General features: G+C 42.1%; 1 protein-coding gene across 1 annotated transcript in view; it reads right to left on the reverse strand.

Moving 5' to 3' along the window:
* The window catches only part of AKAP6 (A-kinase anchoring protein 6), a 404,455-nt gene that overhangs the window by 262,558 nt on the left and 125,754 nt on the right, over window positions 1-16,143 (reverse strand). The window contains exon 4 of the mRNA XM_004376527.2: window positions 1,905-2,027. Within this exon, the coding sequence (XP_004376584.1) occupies window positions 1,905-2,027 (123 nt within the window). The remainder of the gene's footprint in view (window positions 1-1,904; window positions 2,028-16,143) is intronic.

Below are 16,143 nucleotides of genomic sequence, written 5' to 3' on the forward strand. Positions count from 1 at the left end.
TTACAACTACGCTGCCCAATGCAGTAGTCACTAGACAGGTGTGGCAATTTAAACGTAAATGTAAAGTAATTTAAATTAAATAAATATTAAACATTTAGTTCCTCAATTGCACTACCCGCATTTCAAGTCTCAGTAGGTACACGTGGCTAGTGGCTTCTGTATTGGACTGTGGAGATACAGGACATTCCATCATCGCAGAAAATTCTAGTTGACAGCTTTGGGTTAGAACAAGACAGAGGCCAGAACAGGGATGCCTAGTAAGGAACTCTCAAACAGAAATTTGACAACAAGAGTGCAACTTGGTTACAAAGAGGCTGTGTCACTCGACTCCGAAAGGGGAGAGAGACCTTGGTTCGTACTCTCCCAGCCTGGACTTCAATAAATAACCTAGAGTTAAAGGATTCTTTATGCCCCCATTCCCTCTGGGACCTCAAAAACTAAATGTGTTTCCATAAAATATTAAATCATGAGAAATTAAGACAGTGCACTTAATGTGAAATAAAGTTCATATACTCCTGTTTAAACACATATTAGAATTTCTGTCAGAACAATGCCAGTGAAAAGTTGACATTCTAATTAATACAATTTACATTATAAAGCACTGAGTATCTTTATCTTGCTATTATGAAATACCCTCTTAAAAAAAATTGAGACTCTACTCAACAGGGAATTGAGTACTAAGGGCAATATTTAAAAATCCATGTACAAGAGAGGTGTTTAGGGTCATGGGCATTTTTACACAGCATCAACCCAGGTCTCTAAAAAGGGAACCAATACACTCATCCTGTACCACACAGTTTTGCCATTCTTTATCATCCACAAGGTTATCTGCATGCAGCAACAGGATTTTCAGGCTGTTTTTCTTGAAATGATATAAAATACATTGCAAAAAAAAACCCCCAAAACCCAAAACATTTTCTCTCTCTCTCATACTTAACATCACAGAAAACAATTCCGGAACCCTGTGAACTCCAGTACATACAGGACTCCCACAGACTGTTTACTCAATCCAAATTCTGAGTGTGTAAGAGGGACAGAAAATCAACCCCACAGTTGGGTACCCAAGGATTTGTGTTCACTGCCTTTGTCAATTTTATGCTATCAGTGAAAGGAATAAAGATGAGGTCCTTAAAGCTTGAATTTTCATTTCCTATGACAACATGCTTTTTCTTCATGCTTTATCACACTCCACTACTCGGTTTCCACCCCTTCATAATTGATATCGGCCATTTGAAGCATTCAGTAAAAACCTTATGAGGTTCATCAAATGTCCCCCAGTCTATAATTCTTGCTTCTAACATATTCAGAAGCATATTCATCCAAGTGTTTTCCACTTCCCCTCCATGGTTTTCCCTGTGCACAGGGACGAGTGTAATGACAGTTGTATTAATTACATACTGAAAAACCCACATCACAGCAAAAATGATGGGGATCATTGTTTTAAATATTTTATTAAAATAACTCAGTGCAGAACAGATATAGTAGACCCTCTTGATAATGAGAGGTTCATTAATTTTACAAGAATTCTAAAAAGCTTAGAATGGTCATCAAAAATGATGTCTTCCATCTATTTATTTAGTTTAAAGAAGAGGAAAACCTTCCATTTTTGCTTTAAAGAGCAAGGTTCTAGTAAACCTTGCTAGGTGTATTTTTAAAATAATTACTTACCTTTCTAGAAAAAAAAAAAACTTTAAAAAATAGTTTGCAACATGGAGGACCTGGCTTTCATAGTATTAACTGAAATGCCTATAAAATTTAAGCTTATGCAGTTTATCCCATGAAAGCTTAGATTCATTAACATATAGTGATCTCTGATAGATAAAATTTATATTCTCCATAAACAAACAAGCAGCACATTAAAACCCTTCAGTTACTGATAGCAAGAGCAGCTCAATCTTGCCTACCAAGTGTGTCTCCAGGTACAGTTTCAGGCTATCCGTCTCTGCTCTCGGAGGAGTCCAATTCTCAGTGGTTTCCATGGCTTCATTTAACCATTGAATGAATTCATCCAGCTTGTTAACAAACCCCTTGTGAAAGAAAAGAAAACGGAGGAAAAAAGGACAAGAAAGAAATGTTAGTTGGTTATATTTTTAAAGCCAATATTTAAAATTCCAAATTTCACTGATGGTGAAATCGATACCACTGCACTCCCACCCTAGTTCCATCTTTGCTGTACAATGGAATTTCCACTATGCCTGGCACTGAAATCTATCAATAATGGAAAGAAATCGCTTATAACTTCCTCTCATTTTCCCCCCTTGGCAACATTTTTATGAGGAATTTGGATTGGATTACAGGGTGTCCTTTGTAAAGGTGACCTCCAAACATCAAAACATTTCTGGTGTCTGACAAGTGCTCTCTTGCCCATAAACCAGGTCCGGTCTGTTAGGAACACACGTTGGCTTTGGGGATAGAAGCATTCCTGGGAAGATGGGGTTCTTTATTCAGAAGCCTGGGGAGTTGAGTTGCCTCAACCAAAACAAACAAACAAAAACAAACAAACCTGTTACCATCGATTCCCACTCATAGCAACCCTATAGGACAGAGTAGAACTGCCCCATAGAGTTTCCAAGGAGCACCTGACGGATTTGAACTGCAAACCTTTTGGTTAGCAGCCGTAGCTCTTAACCACTACACCACCAAGGTTTCCTGAATTGCCTTAGCTGAACTGTAAATCCATTTTTAAGCCACCTAACTGTTTTAAAGGTACTTGGACAAGTTCTGTTGACAGCCCAGATGTCTGTGGCTGAGCCTGGGTGCTAAGAAGCAAGGAAGAGTAGAGGAGGTTGGAACAATCATTAAACTAAAAGACCTGACTTGGGTACGTCCTGGACATAAAGAAATATTCTTGGCTAAGATGTACAAATCAAAAAAGTCTCGCAATTTTTCACAGAGGTTATAAAATTTTATTGACCATTTAAAAGAATACATCTGTAGAAACTGAAAATGTTTCTGGGAGGAAAAAAAAAGGAAAGCCCAGCTGTAAACCTAACGGAAGGAAACGGGGCTTGGCGCCTGCATTTCATGTCTAGGTAAACAGCACCACCTGCAGGTCATAAGAAGCAATAGCAGGCGTCCACATTTGTTCTCATAGAGACGGCCCAAACCCACTGGAGTCGATTCCGACTCATAACGATCCTACAGGACAGAGCAGAACTGCCCCATAGTGTTTCCAAGGCTGTAATCTTCATAGAAGCAGACCGTCACATCTTTCTCCTGAGGAGCGCTGGTGGGTTTGAACTTTCGGTTAGCAGCCAAGCACTTAACTGCTGCGCCACCCAGGCTCCTTAGAAATGACAAGGGATGTTATTTCCCTATTTAACTTAACCCATTCTTCAGATTTGCATTTTGATTCACTTTGATTAATATTTTTAATGCTTAACGGAAGATATTCTGAAGCTGAAATAAGAACAGTGAAAATTCATTTTATCATGCTTCTTGGAAACTAGGTTTTGCTATTAAGGTTTCTCCTAGATAATATTTTAAGATTCATAACCCTTTAATTCAGAGCAATTGGCTTGTCTCAAAATAATTATTAGAAAAGAGAGACTGGGGTTGCGGAGGTTGGTAAAGTGAATGGTAGACAAATAGCATTCGGAGACACAGTCCTCCTGTCTGTCAAAGGGGATAGAGCAGAGGTGTGGGTAAGGAGGCTCATGGAGTCAGGGCAGACTATCCCCCATACTCTGGTGTGCTGTCAGCCTTCGTGGAGCTAATTCTATAACCCCACATGGTGATGGATCATATTTTTCCCATGTCAATAAATGCCACCAAAAGCTTTCCCTACCGAGAACAACCATACTGTGCTGAGTCTCAGAGACAATCACGCCCAAGGATACATCACAATTAGCTTTCAAATATCAAAGCAAAAATTTACCTTTAATATCCTTTTTGAAAATCTGCCCCACTCAGGTAAAGCCAATGAGAAATATCATCTTAGTGACACTGTACTTAGAAACTGTTGCTGTTGTTAATTGCCACCGAGTAAGCCCTCGGATCATGGCGACTCCATGCACAATGGGACAAAATGCTGCCCGTTCCTTTGCCATCCCCATGATTCCACGTGGATTGGATTATTGTGATCCATAGAGTTTTCACTGGCTGATTTTCAGAAGTAGATCAGCAGGCCTTTCTTCCTAGCCTATCTTAGTCTGGAAGTGCCACTGACACCAGTTCAGCATCGTAACGACACGCAAGCCTCGAATGACAGATGGGTGGTGGCTGTGCATTAGGCACAACGGCCGGGAATCAAATTCTTTGGTGGTGCAGTTAACACACTCGGCTGCTAACTCCCACCTGTTCAAAACATCACCCTCCAAACCTCTCTTTCCTGTAGATTTCCTGGGACTCAGATTACTTCGCAAATTCATATCTGACTTGATATTTGCCATAAATCTTTGTAGATGTGCACAGTAAATTGTGAGCAGAAATAAGGGAAGAGTCTGTTAGTTCTGAAGTCTTAATTCTCAATGCTCTTATAATAATATCCTGCTAAAAAACTAAAAGAGACACTTTGCTGACCAAATGGACTTACCAAAGTATTGTCTATCATCTACGGAACATGATCAGAAAATCAGAGTCTTTTGGTTGGTAGTTGGGAGATGATCACAGTATTTTATAGTATTTATAGAAGCCCGGATGGCTCCAGGGTTAAGTTGGCGGTTTGAACCTACCAGTGGCTCCACAGAAGAAAAGACCTGATGATCTGCTCCGGGGCAACCCAGGAAGCCCTGTGGGGCAGTTCTGCTCTGTTGTACAGGGTTACTATGGGTCAAATCCACTCGATGGCACACAGCTACAGCATGGTATTATGTGGTATTTACTCTCTAATTTGGACTTGGGTTGTTATATCTGAATATATACATTGGTTTTGGGAGAAAATTAAATCAGGAAGCAAATTATTTTAGTTAAATCCAAAAATGACAAATGAATAGCAGAAGATGTTATTTGAAAAATAACTAGTAATAGACTATTCATTATCTTCTCTCCCTCAAAAATCAAACAAAGAAAACAATGCGTGTGTAGGTGAATGAATAGGTACATCGTAAAAGGTTAGTCTTAGCCAAAGTGTACTGAACAATGTGTGCCAGATTTCCTAACAGAACCATGATTACATAGTTAGCAAAAATCCTTGAGATGCAGATAAGGCAAAACCCATGGGACCTGAGTGAACTTTTCTGGACAGTATTTCTACATAGCCCAGCCAGGCAGCGAAACCAGGACTGTCTGATGTAGAAGAAACGGAGGCTCTTTCAACACTTTGCTCTGAATTATATCTCATCCTCACCAATTTTCCTTTTTACACATTTTCCCAACTCTTTTCTTGCCAGTGTTCAAAGGCAACAGTTTCATCAGTCACAATAGAAACCCGAGAAATCCCTGTGTTCTTAACTTCCAACAAAACACTGAGCAGCCCTCCTACTTAGGAAAATCTTAGCTTTCCACCTACCCTCCTTCTTCTATGTGTAGCCACAAGAAAATAACCAGAAATTCTGAAAGCAAGTGAGACTGGAGTCCGGAGTCCCTCAAATCTTGATACCTTGGTCACCTACTATTTCTCCACGGATCTCAGCCCCTTTATCTGTGCATTCTCACCAGTGTCCTATGGACAGTCCTATCCCTATATCATGGGATGCTCTCTTAGAAAGACCAAGTCAGTGCCACTCCTTACACAGACCCATGCACATGTGCAGGAGGATTCATCAATAGATGCATAGAGCAAATATTTGATGTTGATTTTCCACAAGTCTGCTGGAGTCTTTGCAGTATGAATGAAGGAACATGAGGCTGACACAGTAACAATGTGGGAAATGGGAAAAAATACAAAAAGTTATTTATTTTGTAACAAAGTCAAATCCTAGTATAACAAATATTGATCATTCATTAATTCATTTAACAAATATTTATTAAGTGCCTACTACACGCAAGGCACACTGGTAGATATTATTGGGAACACAAAGACGAACATCATTTTGGAGAAAATTTCAGCAGAACATAAAGTATGTTTAAGCACTGGCCTGTTCAGTTTAAGTAATTTTAAACATTAAACACTTTTTTACAATAAGTAAAGAGTTGTAACACTCTCCTGTATTTTCCTGTGAAACACATTCTGTCTGTATCATTAAAGCCTAAATTTTTTCATAATCTTTGTGTCGTAGGCTGGGTTCTGTAGAGAAGCAAAACCAGGGAAGCGTATATATACACAGAGAAAGATTTAACTCCAGGAAATAGTCCACATGGTTGTAGAGGCTGGCAAGTCCCAAGTCCATGGGTCAGGCATCAGGCTGGAAGCTTCTCCTGACTCATGTAGCTGCAGGGGCTGATGAACTCATGATCAGCAGGTCAGATGGCAGGCCACTGGCTCATGAACTGTGAAGGTTGGTGAATCTCAAGATCAGCAGCCATATGGCAGTCTGCTGGCTCAAGTCAAAAGAACTGGAGGTCAGACGATGACGATGAGCTGGATGCAGGATCCACACCAAGCAAGCCAGCTTTGCCAGAACATCCATATATATATTGGATGCAGGCCACACTCCCGAGGAAATGCCCCTTACAACTGAATTGCTGATCACATCATATCACATTATGGAGGATCACTATACCATTATATAACTGCCAAATTACATCATTACATAACTGTCAAACCACTGAGAATCATGGCCCAGCCAAATTGATACATAACCTTAACCATCACAGTCCACCTCTTGTAAACTTGGCACAGTACACATCTCTTTAAACCATACACAATCTCTAAATGAAGACAATTACAAAGTCATACTTGCACCTAACAAGATACAACTAACATGAATACAATTGCAAGTGCACTAACCCCAATTACATCTTATAGTTTATAAGTGAAGAAAACAAAAATATTTGATACACACATGCAAGTAAGAAATATTCATAACAATTACAGTCCTCGTTTCTGAAACTGGTCACATTGTTGTAACTGGTATTTAGAACTACCTTCTTCCACCACCCATTCCGTATTCCCTTTACCCTCAGCAAGCACCTCAACTGGTTGTGGTTCATTGCCTGGTAGGGCAACCCAAACCTTCATTCCTGAAGGGTCTGGGCCATTAGTAGTCATGTTGGAATTGGCTTGCTTTAATTTTCCATTCACTTCAATCACAGGGCATTGTAGTACTAAGAGACGCCCTAAGGGATCTCCTGTATTCCAGACATACTCTTCTTTACGTCTATTATATAATATCAATCCGTTTTCTCCATGGTAATCAGGATTAGTCACACTAACCAATATGGTAACTCCCTTCTTTGCCTGTTGATCCAGAGGCATGAGGTGCCCAAAGTGGCCAGGTGGCATTCTTAACTTCCATTTCGATGGAATCAGTGTTGTGTCTCCAGTGGGAGCATTTCTCCCTTTTGAACTAAGACATCTAAACCTGAAGAGCATAAGGTCACAGGGACAGGAAGCAAAAATATTAAGATTGGGTCACTAGGGGTAATAGTGAGTGGTGCCACTCCCATTTCCACCCATTGGTTCTCGACCTGTGAATCCTGGCTACGGGAAAAACAGCACTATATATTGGATGCTGGTTTAGAGCATATACAGCCTCCTGGAGAACACTGCCCCTACTCTGCAAAATATTGCCACTTAGCTGGCACCATAACTGTGTCTTTAGGAGGCCATTCCATCGTTCTGCCAAGTCAGCTTCCTCAGGATGACAGAGAATACAGTAGGACCAGTGAATTCCATGAGCATGGGGTCATTGACACACTTCATTTTTTGTGAAGTAAGTCTCTTGATTTACAGCAATGCTGTGTGGGATACCTTGATGGTGAGTCAGGCATTCTGTGAGTACACAGATGGTAGTTTTGGTAGAAGCATTGCATGCAGGGAAGGTAAATCCATTTCCACGGTAAGTGTCTATCCTAGTAAGGATGAAACACCACCCATTCCATGATGGAAGTGGTCCAATGTAATCAACCTGCCACCAGATCGCCTCGAGGAATGGTGCCATGTAGGGGACTCAATGTTGGTCTCTGCTGCTGGCAGACTGGGCACTCAGCAGTGGCTGTAGCCCAGTCAGCCTTGGTAAGGAGAAGTTCATGTTGCTGAGCCCATGCATAACCTCCATCCCTGCCACCATGACCACTTTGTTCATGAGCCCATTGGGCAATGACAGGAATGACTGCGGAAAGCGGATGACTGGTTTCCACTGAATGTGTCATGCCTTCCACTTGATTGTTAAAGTACTTCTCTGCTGAGGTCACCCTTTGGTAAACATTCCTATGAGAAACAAATATATCTTCACTTCTTAAGCCCATTCAGATATATTCACATACTTCATCCCCATACCTCCTTGTCACCAATTTTCCCATCATGTTCGTTCCAAGTCCCTGACCATCCAGCCAAACCTTGGCCACAGCCCATGAATCAGTATACAATTGCACATCTGGCCATTTCTCTTTCCAAGCAAAGTGAACAACCAGGTGCACTGTTGAAAGTTCTGCCCATTGGCGGGATTTCCCTTCACCACTGTCCTTCAGGGAGGTCCCAGAAAGGGGATGTAGTGTTGCCTCTGTCCACTTTCGAGTGCTGCCTACATATCGCACAAAGCCACTGGTAGACCAGGCACAAGTTTTCTCTTCCTCATATGATCCTAAGGAACTCCCCGTAAGGCCATAGGTGCAGACTGGGAGAGGGCAGGTAATGTGATAGAAGTGGAGACCATGGGCATTTGGGCCAATTCCTCATGCAACTTACCCGTGCCTTCAGTTCCTGTTTGGGCCCACTCTCATATATACCACCTCCATTTAATGATGGAGTGCTACTGTGCATGTCCAACTTTATGGCTCTGTGGGTCAGACAACACCCAGTTCCTGATGGACAGTTCAGGCTGCATGGTGACTTGGTGGCCCATGGTTAAGCATTCAGTCTCTACTAAGGCCCAGTAACAAGCCAAAAGCTGTTTCTCAAAAGGAGAGTAGTCATCTGCAGAGGATGACAGGGCTTTGCTCCAAAATCCTAAGAGTCTGTGCTGCTATTCACCAGTAGGGGCCTTCCAAAGACTACAAACAGCATCTCTATCTGCCATGGACGCTTCAAACATCACTGGGTCAGCCAGACCATATGATCCAAGTGGCAGAGCAGCTTGCACGGCAGCCTGAACCTATTGCAGAGCCTTCTCTTGTTCTGGGCCCCACTCAAAACTAGAAGCTTTTCAAGTTACTTGATAAATAGGCCAGAGTAGAACACCCAAATGAGGGATATGTTGCCTCCAAAATCCAGAGAGGCCCACCAGGCATTATGCCTCCTTTTTAGTTGTAGGACTGGCCAGATGTAACAACTTATCCTTCACTTTAGAAGGAATATCTTGACATGCCTCATACCATCGGACCCCTAGAAATTTCACTGAGGTGGAAGGCACCTGAATTTTTGTGGTATTAATTTTTCACCCTCTACCACACAAATGTTTTACCAATAAGCCCAGAGACATTGACACTTCTTCCTTACTAGGTGTCTTAGATATCTAGTGCTGCTATAACAGAAATACCACAAGTAGATGGCTTTAACAAAGAGAAACTTATTCTCTCACAGTTTGGGAGGCTAGAAGTCCAAATTCAGGGTGCCAGCTCTAGGGGAAGGGTCTCTCTCTCTGTTGGTTCTGGGGTAAGGTCCTTGTCATCAATCTTCCCCTGGTCTAGGAGCTTCTCAGTGCAGTAACCTCAGGTCCAAACAATGCACTCTGCTCCCGGCACTGCTTTTTGCAAAGGCCAAATTAGGTGAGTTGAATGGGGATGTGGTGAGAATCACCACCCCTGCATCCTTCAAGTCCATGATAGTGGTGTCTATCTCTGCAATGCCTCCAGAAATATGATATTGCTTTTGGTTTACTGTTTTCCTAGGTAAAGGCAGTTCTAATGGCTTCCCCTTGTATTTTCCTACCATAATAGCCCTTACTCCATTTGTCAGGGAACCAATGTGGGGGTTCTGCAAGTTGCCGAGTATGTCTATTCCAATTATGCATTCTGGAAGTGCGGAAATCACTATAGGTCCCTGAACACAGTGAACTCACTGTGAGACGGACCTGAGCTAAGGCTCTATTAATAACCTGACCTCCATAAGCCCTCATTTTGGTGGGCCACAGTGACATTTTTGGTCTCCTGGAATTAGTGTTAGTTCAGAGCCAGTGTCCAGTAATCCCTAAAAAGTTTCATTATTTCCTTTCCCCCAGTGAACAGTCACTCTCGTAAAAGACCGTAGATAACTTTCGGGAAGGCTGCGAGAAAAATCCACAGTATAAATTTTTGGCAGTGCAGTGGGGTCCTTCCTCAAGGGGACCTGGCCTCCCCCTTCATTCAAGGGGTTGTGGGTCTGTAAACTGGAATTAAATGAGGGGCCATGACTCTCTGTTCTGATGATTCAAGTTCACTTGCTGTTCAATTGACCTAGAATTCTTCCTTGGACAAATTAAGTAAATATTTATTTTCCAGTCACTCCTAGAGACACCATGACTAAGCAGCCAATGCAATAAGTCCATACAACTCAGACTACTCTGATTACTGCTTTGACTCTGTTGTCCATCATGGTAACCACGCCCACTTTGTCTTTGTTGATTAAGTGCCATCATTTGGGCCATACTACCACAGGGTCCAATCAGCCCCTTTGTAGCTAATTCAATTAAGGCAGTTGCCACTGTCAAATCTGATTTACATAAAATAACAATTACAGCAGTCTTCAAGGATGCTGGGGGTGTCTTCATAAATTTGTTCCTCATCACTGTGTTAAAAGATGTGTCCTCTGGGCACTCCATGCATGGGTCTGTGGGTCTAACCTCGTTAATCCACTCTAACGTGTCAGTTTCCTTAAGCCTTTGGATACCTTCTTCACCGTATACTAAGGCACGTCTGGTACTTCAACTTGATTTAGTGTAGGCCACCGCTTAATTCATGCTTCAGTGAACCAACTAAATAAACTATTAGATCCTTTTCTAACCTCTAGAGCTGAAACACTGAATGAAGGATCTGTACTTAGTGGGCCCATATCAATAAACTCGGACTGATACAACTTTACGTTCCTTGCACCATTATCTCACACCCTTAATAGCCATTCCCACACATATTCTCCAGGTTTCTGTTTGTACATATTAGAAAAGTCAAGCAGTTCTTTTGGAGTATAGTGTACCTCCTCCTGGGTCACACTTTGTACTTCACCTTTTAGGGCTCGCTGGGACTTAACTCTAGTTATAGGACTAGAAGCAAAAATGAGTGGTGGGGATGGGTCCTGGGGACATTCAGCAATGTCTTATAAGGCATCTGCCCCAGGCGATTCCCTAGGGAATTACTCAGACACCCCCCAGGTGATATCTCAGACAAAGGCTCTTCAGACACAGCTGGGTTAATCTTATCAGATGGGGGTGGAGGTGGTAATGGTTTTGCTGGGGAGGGTGCTTAGCAGACGAACATGAAGTAATCTCTTCAGCTGTGAGTGAAAGGGCTAGTTCTGTGGGCAGGAGTGATTCAATGGAATTTAGTGGCTCAGTGTCCCCAGCTTCCTGATTATCTGCCCATATGTTCCCATCCCAAGTTTCAGGATCCCATTTCTTCCCAGTCAATGCCCTCACTTTAACTTCAGACACCATTCAAGGTTGGGAATTTAACTGGTGTTGTAATTCAGCCACTCTTACTACAAGACTCTGGGTTTGGTTTTCAGCAATATTACCTCTGTTACAAGACATAAGGCTTTCTTTCAGGGCACAAGTGTCAACTTTGAGGTCTTTTATGTGGCACTTGAGCTGGACTCTGAAGTCCTGAGCTCGTCTCTTTCTTTCACCACTTTGTCTACCAAAGTAGGACCAACCAATCAGCTTTGCTATACTTACCATTCTGACAAAATTTTAGAAAAGTATTAAACATGCAATCACTTAGAGCCTCGCCTCTCACCAATACATGATCTATTGGTGGTGATATTTTACATATTAATATCTCTACCTTATTCCATGGATTAGCAGTACCCTCTTTACTGCTGGAGGCAGAGTCATCAGTGTCTTTAAAACTAGTCAGACTTTAGAACCAATTTAGAAAACTCATCCTTATGATTTTGTTTCTCTAGAACCTCTCTCAGTACCAAATGTCATAGTTTGAGTTTTCTGGAGAAGCAAAACCAGTGAACTGTTTGTGTGTGTGTGTGTGTATATATATACATATATATCGAGAGAGAGAAAGAGATTTGTCTCAAGGAAATGGCTCATGTGGTTGTAAAGGCTGGCAAGTCCGAAGTCCCTGTGTCAGGCATCAGGCTGGAGGCTTCTCCTGACTCACAGAGCTGCAGGGGCTGATGGACCCAACATCAGCAGATCAGATGGCAGGCCATTGGCTCACAGGCTGTGGAGGCTGACGAATCCCAAGACTGGCAGTCCTCTGGTTCAGGTCCCAAGAACTGGAGGTAAGGTGATGAATAGCTGGATGCAGGATCCAAAGCAAGCAAGCTTTGCCAGAATGTCCGTACATATACTGAATGCACGCCACATCCCCAAGGAAACTCCCCTTTCAACTGTATGGCTGATCACATCAGATCACATCATAGGGGATGACTACATCATTACATAACTGCTAAACTACATCAATACATAACTGCCAAACCACAGAGAATCATGGCCCAGCCAAGCTGACACACAACCTTAACCATCTCATTTAGTATTTGACATATCTGTGTATGTTTCTCTAATACTCTGAGTTCACATTTACTTACTTGGAAAGGCAAAGATGACCATAAGAATCTGGTTTTACTCATGACACAACCCAATGCTGCCATCACACTATATAAAACACACATTTTATGCTCATTCAACTCACTGCTATGGGCTGAACTACAAAGGCCACATTTTAGCCCTCATTGTTCAAACCCATGCCAATACAGCTATTCAGACTCTTTCCTGTTATTTTCTAACAGCTGTTTCTTTGTTGTTCCTTTCTTCCCCTTCTTCTGTTACATTTCTCTGCCTTCCTGCAAAGCCTTCCAGGGCCACACTGAGGGTGACCACAGATCTAGTCCACAGGCCCCCGTCCCCCAGACCACTCCCTCTCACAGCTTAATTTTTTCCTTCTGGGTGGGTTCCTTGCCACACTCATATCGATACAGGCTCTGAGAGTCTGTAAACTCTTGAATACAGCCAAGACTGGATGCAAGCCCCAGAAGAAATCCCAGTTATCTGGGCAGAAAATGGAACAGCATTAGGCCCTGTTCCCCACCTCCCCCATTACACAGCACAGTTGTCATTTTCAAATCATTTGCATTTTGAAAGTTCCTTAATGAAAAGCTTTTTTTTAAAAAAAAAACCTTACTTTTAAATTTTGTAAAGCATCAATCTCTTTAAATACAAGAAAGCAAGGACTTCCAGCAACATGGTGCTCTAGGCAGAAGCACCATGCTGTCCCTCCACAACAAAGATCTGAAAAACTAAGCCAAACAGAGAAAACAGCAATCCTGAAACCCTAAACATCAAATGAAGAGATAAAGAACTTAGCCCAGCACCAAATGGAATAAGAAACTGACATAGAACAGAGAGCAAGGAGTCATACATGGAGAGGTCCTCTATCAGCTAACGTAGCATGGATCCATCATCTTGGACTCCGATCAGAGACCAGCAAATAGCGGGTACGAGAAAGCAGCTTCACGGAGCTTCCAGCAGGAGACAGAACAACCGGTAACTGGCAATATATGCTTTCCCACTCCCCACACTTCTTCACCCCCACTCGGCCTCCTCTGCTTCCTGCAGCCACAGTCTCTTGGCCAGAAAGCACCAGCTGCTTGGATTCCACCCACCTGCTCTGGTGAACTCCCTCAGTGCCATTTGTTGGCTGCTGGTGTTGCTTTTTTCCGCTTCTTTTGACTTCTTCCATACCTCTCACCACTTCCCCCTACTTTTGCTCAAACACCTGGCTCTGTAAGCCATCTTTGCTTCTTCCTGGGGGGCTCTGGAGCTCCGGTCGAGTGTGGGGCTGCTTCCTGGTCCGTGCTGCTATGCTGGTGAGATCCCAGGGCTTTTTGTTTGTTTGTTTGTTTTGAATTGTTTGTTTGTTTTCTTTTTCTTTTCTTGGGTTGGGAGCCAGTTCTGGCCAGGCGGTACTGCGAGGCTTGGGACCTACCCCCTCAGCTTGTGCAGACACTCAGAGATATCCCTGAGGACATTTCTTTTTTCATAGGTTTATTTTCCTGTTATTTTTGAGGTTTTTCTTGTTCTTTTTTTTTTTTTAATTTGTTTTGTTTTCTTTTCCCCTTTTTGTCTTTCTTCATAACTCAGTTTCTCATCTCTATGTACCTTCTCTCTGAATACCTGAATCTCTTCCCTGAATACCTGGTGCTGAATAATTCTAGGCCTCCTAGCCAGGCTGTACTTCAACATCTGGGAACAAACTTCCCCAGACCCCGTAGACGCACCGGTGAGGTCCCTGGGAGCTTTACTGTTCTTTTTTTTTTCCTAATTTTTATTTATTCATTCTTTTTTTTTTTCTTCTTCTTCTTCCCCTTTTTGTTTTTCTTCATTTCATAGTCTCTCATCTCTCCAATCCAATGGCAAGCTCCCCTAACACTCTTTTTTGTTTGTTTGTATGTTTTTGGCTCCTGTTCCTCTATCCTCTCTCCCATACCCATCTTAGCTCCACACATAATAATCTCTCCCCTCCATCCTGCCTATCTGCACTGGGTGCTTAAAATCACACCACCAAGCAGCACAGGCACGGCCTACCGGAACCTACCCTGCACTGATTACTGACCTGTCCCAGTGGCTGTAGTATGTGCCACAAACAACCCATCCAAGCAACTCCTCTTCAGCTAGACCTGCCCTGCTGTACCATATCTGAGAGACTGACCCTGCCAGTTGGAGAAGGAGGCAAAAAGTATCGTGCCTACAGATGAGCGAACAACAAAGAACACACAGCCTGCCTGCTCAGATATAGCCAAATAAAAAAAAGGACAAAACAAACAAATCTACAATCAATAAACGAGAAAAATAACTACTTAATGCCCTGAAGACAGCAGACAATATCAAAACATACAAAAACAGGACAGGATGGTTCTAGTAGGCATCCAAAATAAAACACCAGATGACCTTCCAGTAGAAGAAAAGGTACCAGAACTACCTGATAGGGAATTCAAATCTCTAATACTCAGAATTATCCAAGAGTTAAAGCAAAAAGTAGACAAAAATGAGGAAAAAAATCGACAAGTTCATGGAAAAGGCAGACAAATTCATGGAAAATACAGACCGAAAAATGGAAGAATTCAGGAAAATAATGAAGGAACAAAATTCCAAAAAAATTCACAACTAGAAATTATACAAAAATAACAAATAGAAATCCAAAAGATAAACAACAAGATTTCAGAAATGGACAGTGTCATAGAAGGGCCGAGGAGCAGATCTGAAATGGTGGAAGAAAGGATCAGTGGAATTGAAGACAAACACTTGGATACAACTCTGTTCAAGGAAAACTCAGAAAAAAGAACAAAGAAAACTGAAGAGACACTGAGAATTATCTGGGATACAATCAAAAGCAAAAATTTTCGAGTGATCGGAGATCCAGAACAGGGGGAGAAAACAGAAAACACAGAGAGGATCATTGAAGAACTGCTGACAGAAAACTTCCCCAATATCATGAAAGATGAAAAGCTGGACATCCAAGAAGCTCAACGAACCCCATATAGGATAGACTCCAAAAGAAAATCACCAAGGCATATCATAATCACTTGCCAAAACCAAAGACAAACAATCCTGAGAGCAGCTTGTGAAAAACAAGAAGTCACATACAGAGGAGAAACAATAAGACTAAGCTCAGGTTATTTGGTAGAAACCATGCAGGCAAGAGGGCAATGGGATGACATACATAAAACCTTGAAAGAAAAAAATTGCCAGCCAAGAATAACATATCCTGTAAAACTCAGGTTCAAATATGATGGTGAAATTAGGACATTTCAAGATAAATGAAAATTAAGGGAATATGTAAAAACCAAACCAAACTTACAAGAATTATTAAAGGGAGTCCTTCGATCTGTGAACAAACAATTTCACCTCACAGGCTGAATCTAGGACGCAGGATCGTACCAGCCAGATACCAATCTAGGAAATGAACTCTCAAGGACTATCCAAAACCAAAAGAAATACAACAGGGAATCAGAGCAGT

This window comes from Trichechus manatus, unplaced genomic scaffold (genome assembly GCF_000243295.1).
Source record: "Trichechus manatus latirostris isolate Lorelei unplaced genomic scaffold, TriManLat1.0 scaffold00043, whole genome shotgun sequence".
NCBI lineage: Eukaryota > Metazoa > Chordata > Mammalia > Sirenia > Trichechidae > Trichechus > Trichechus manatus.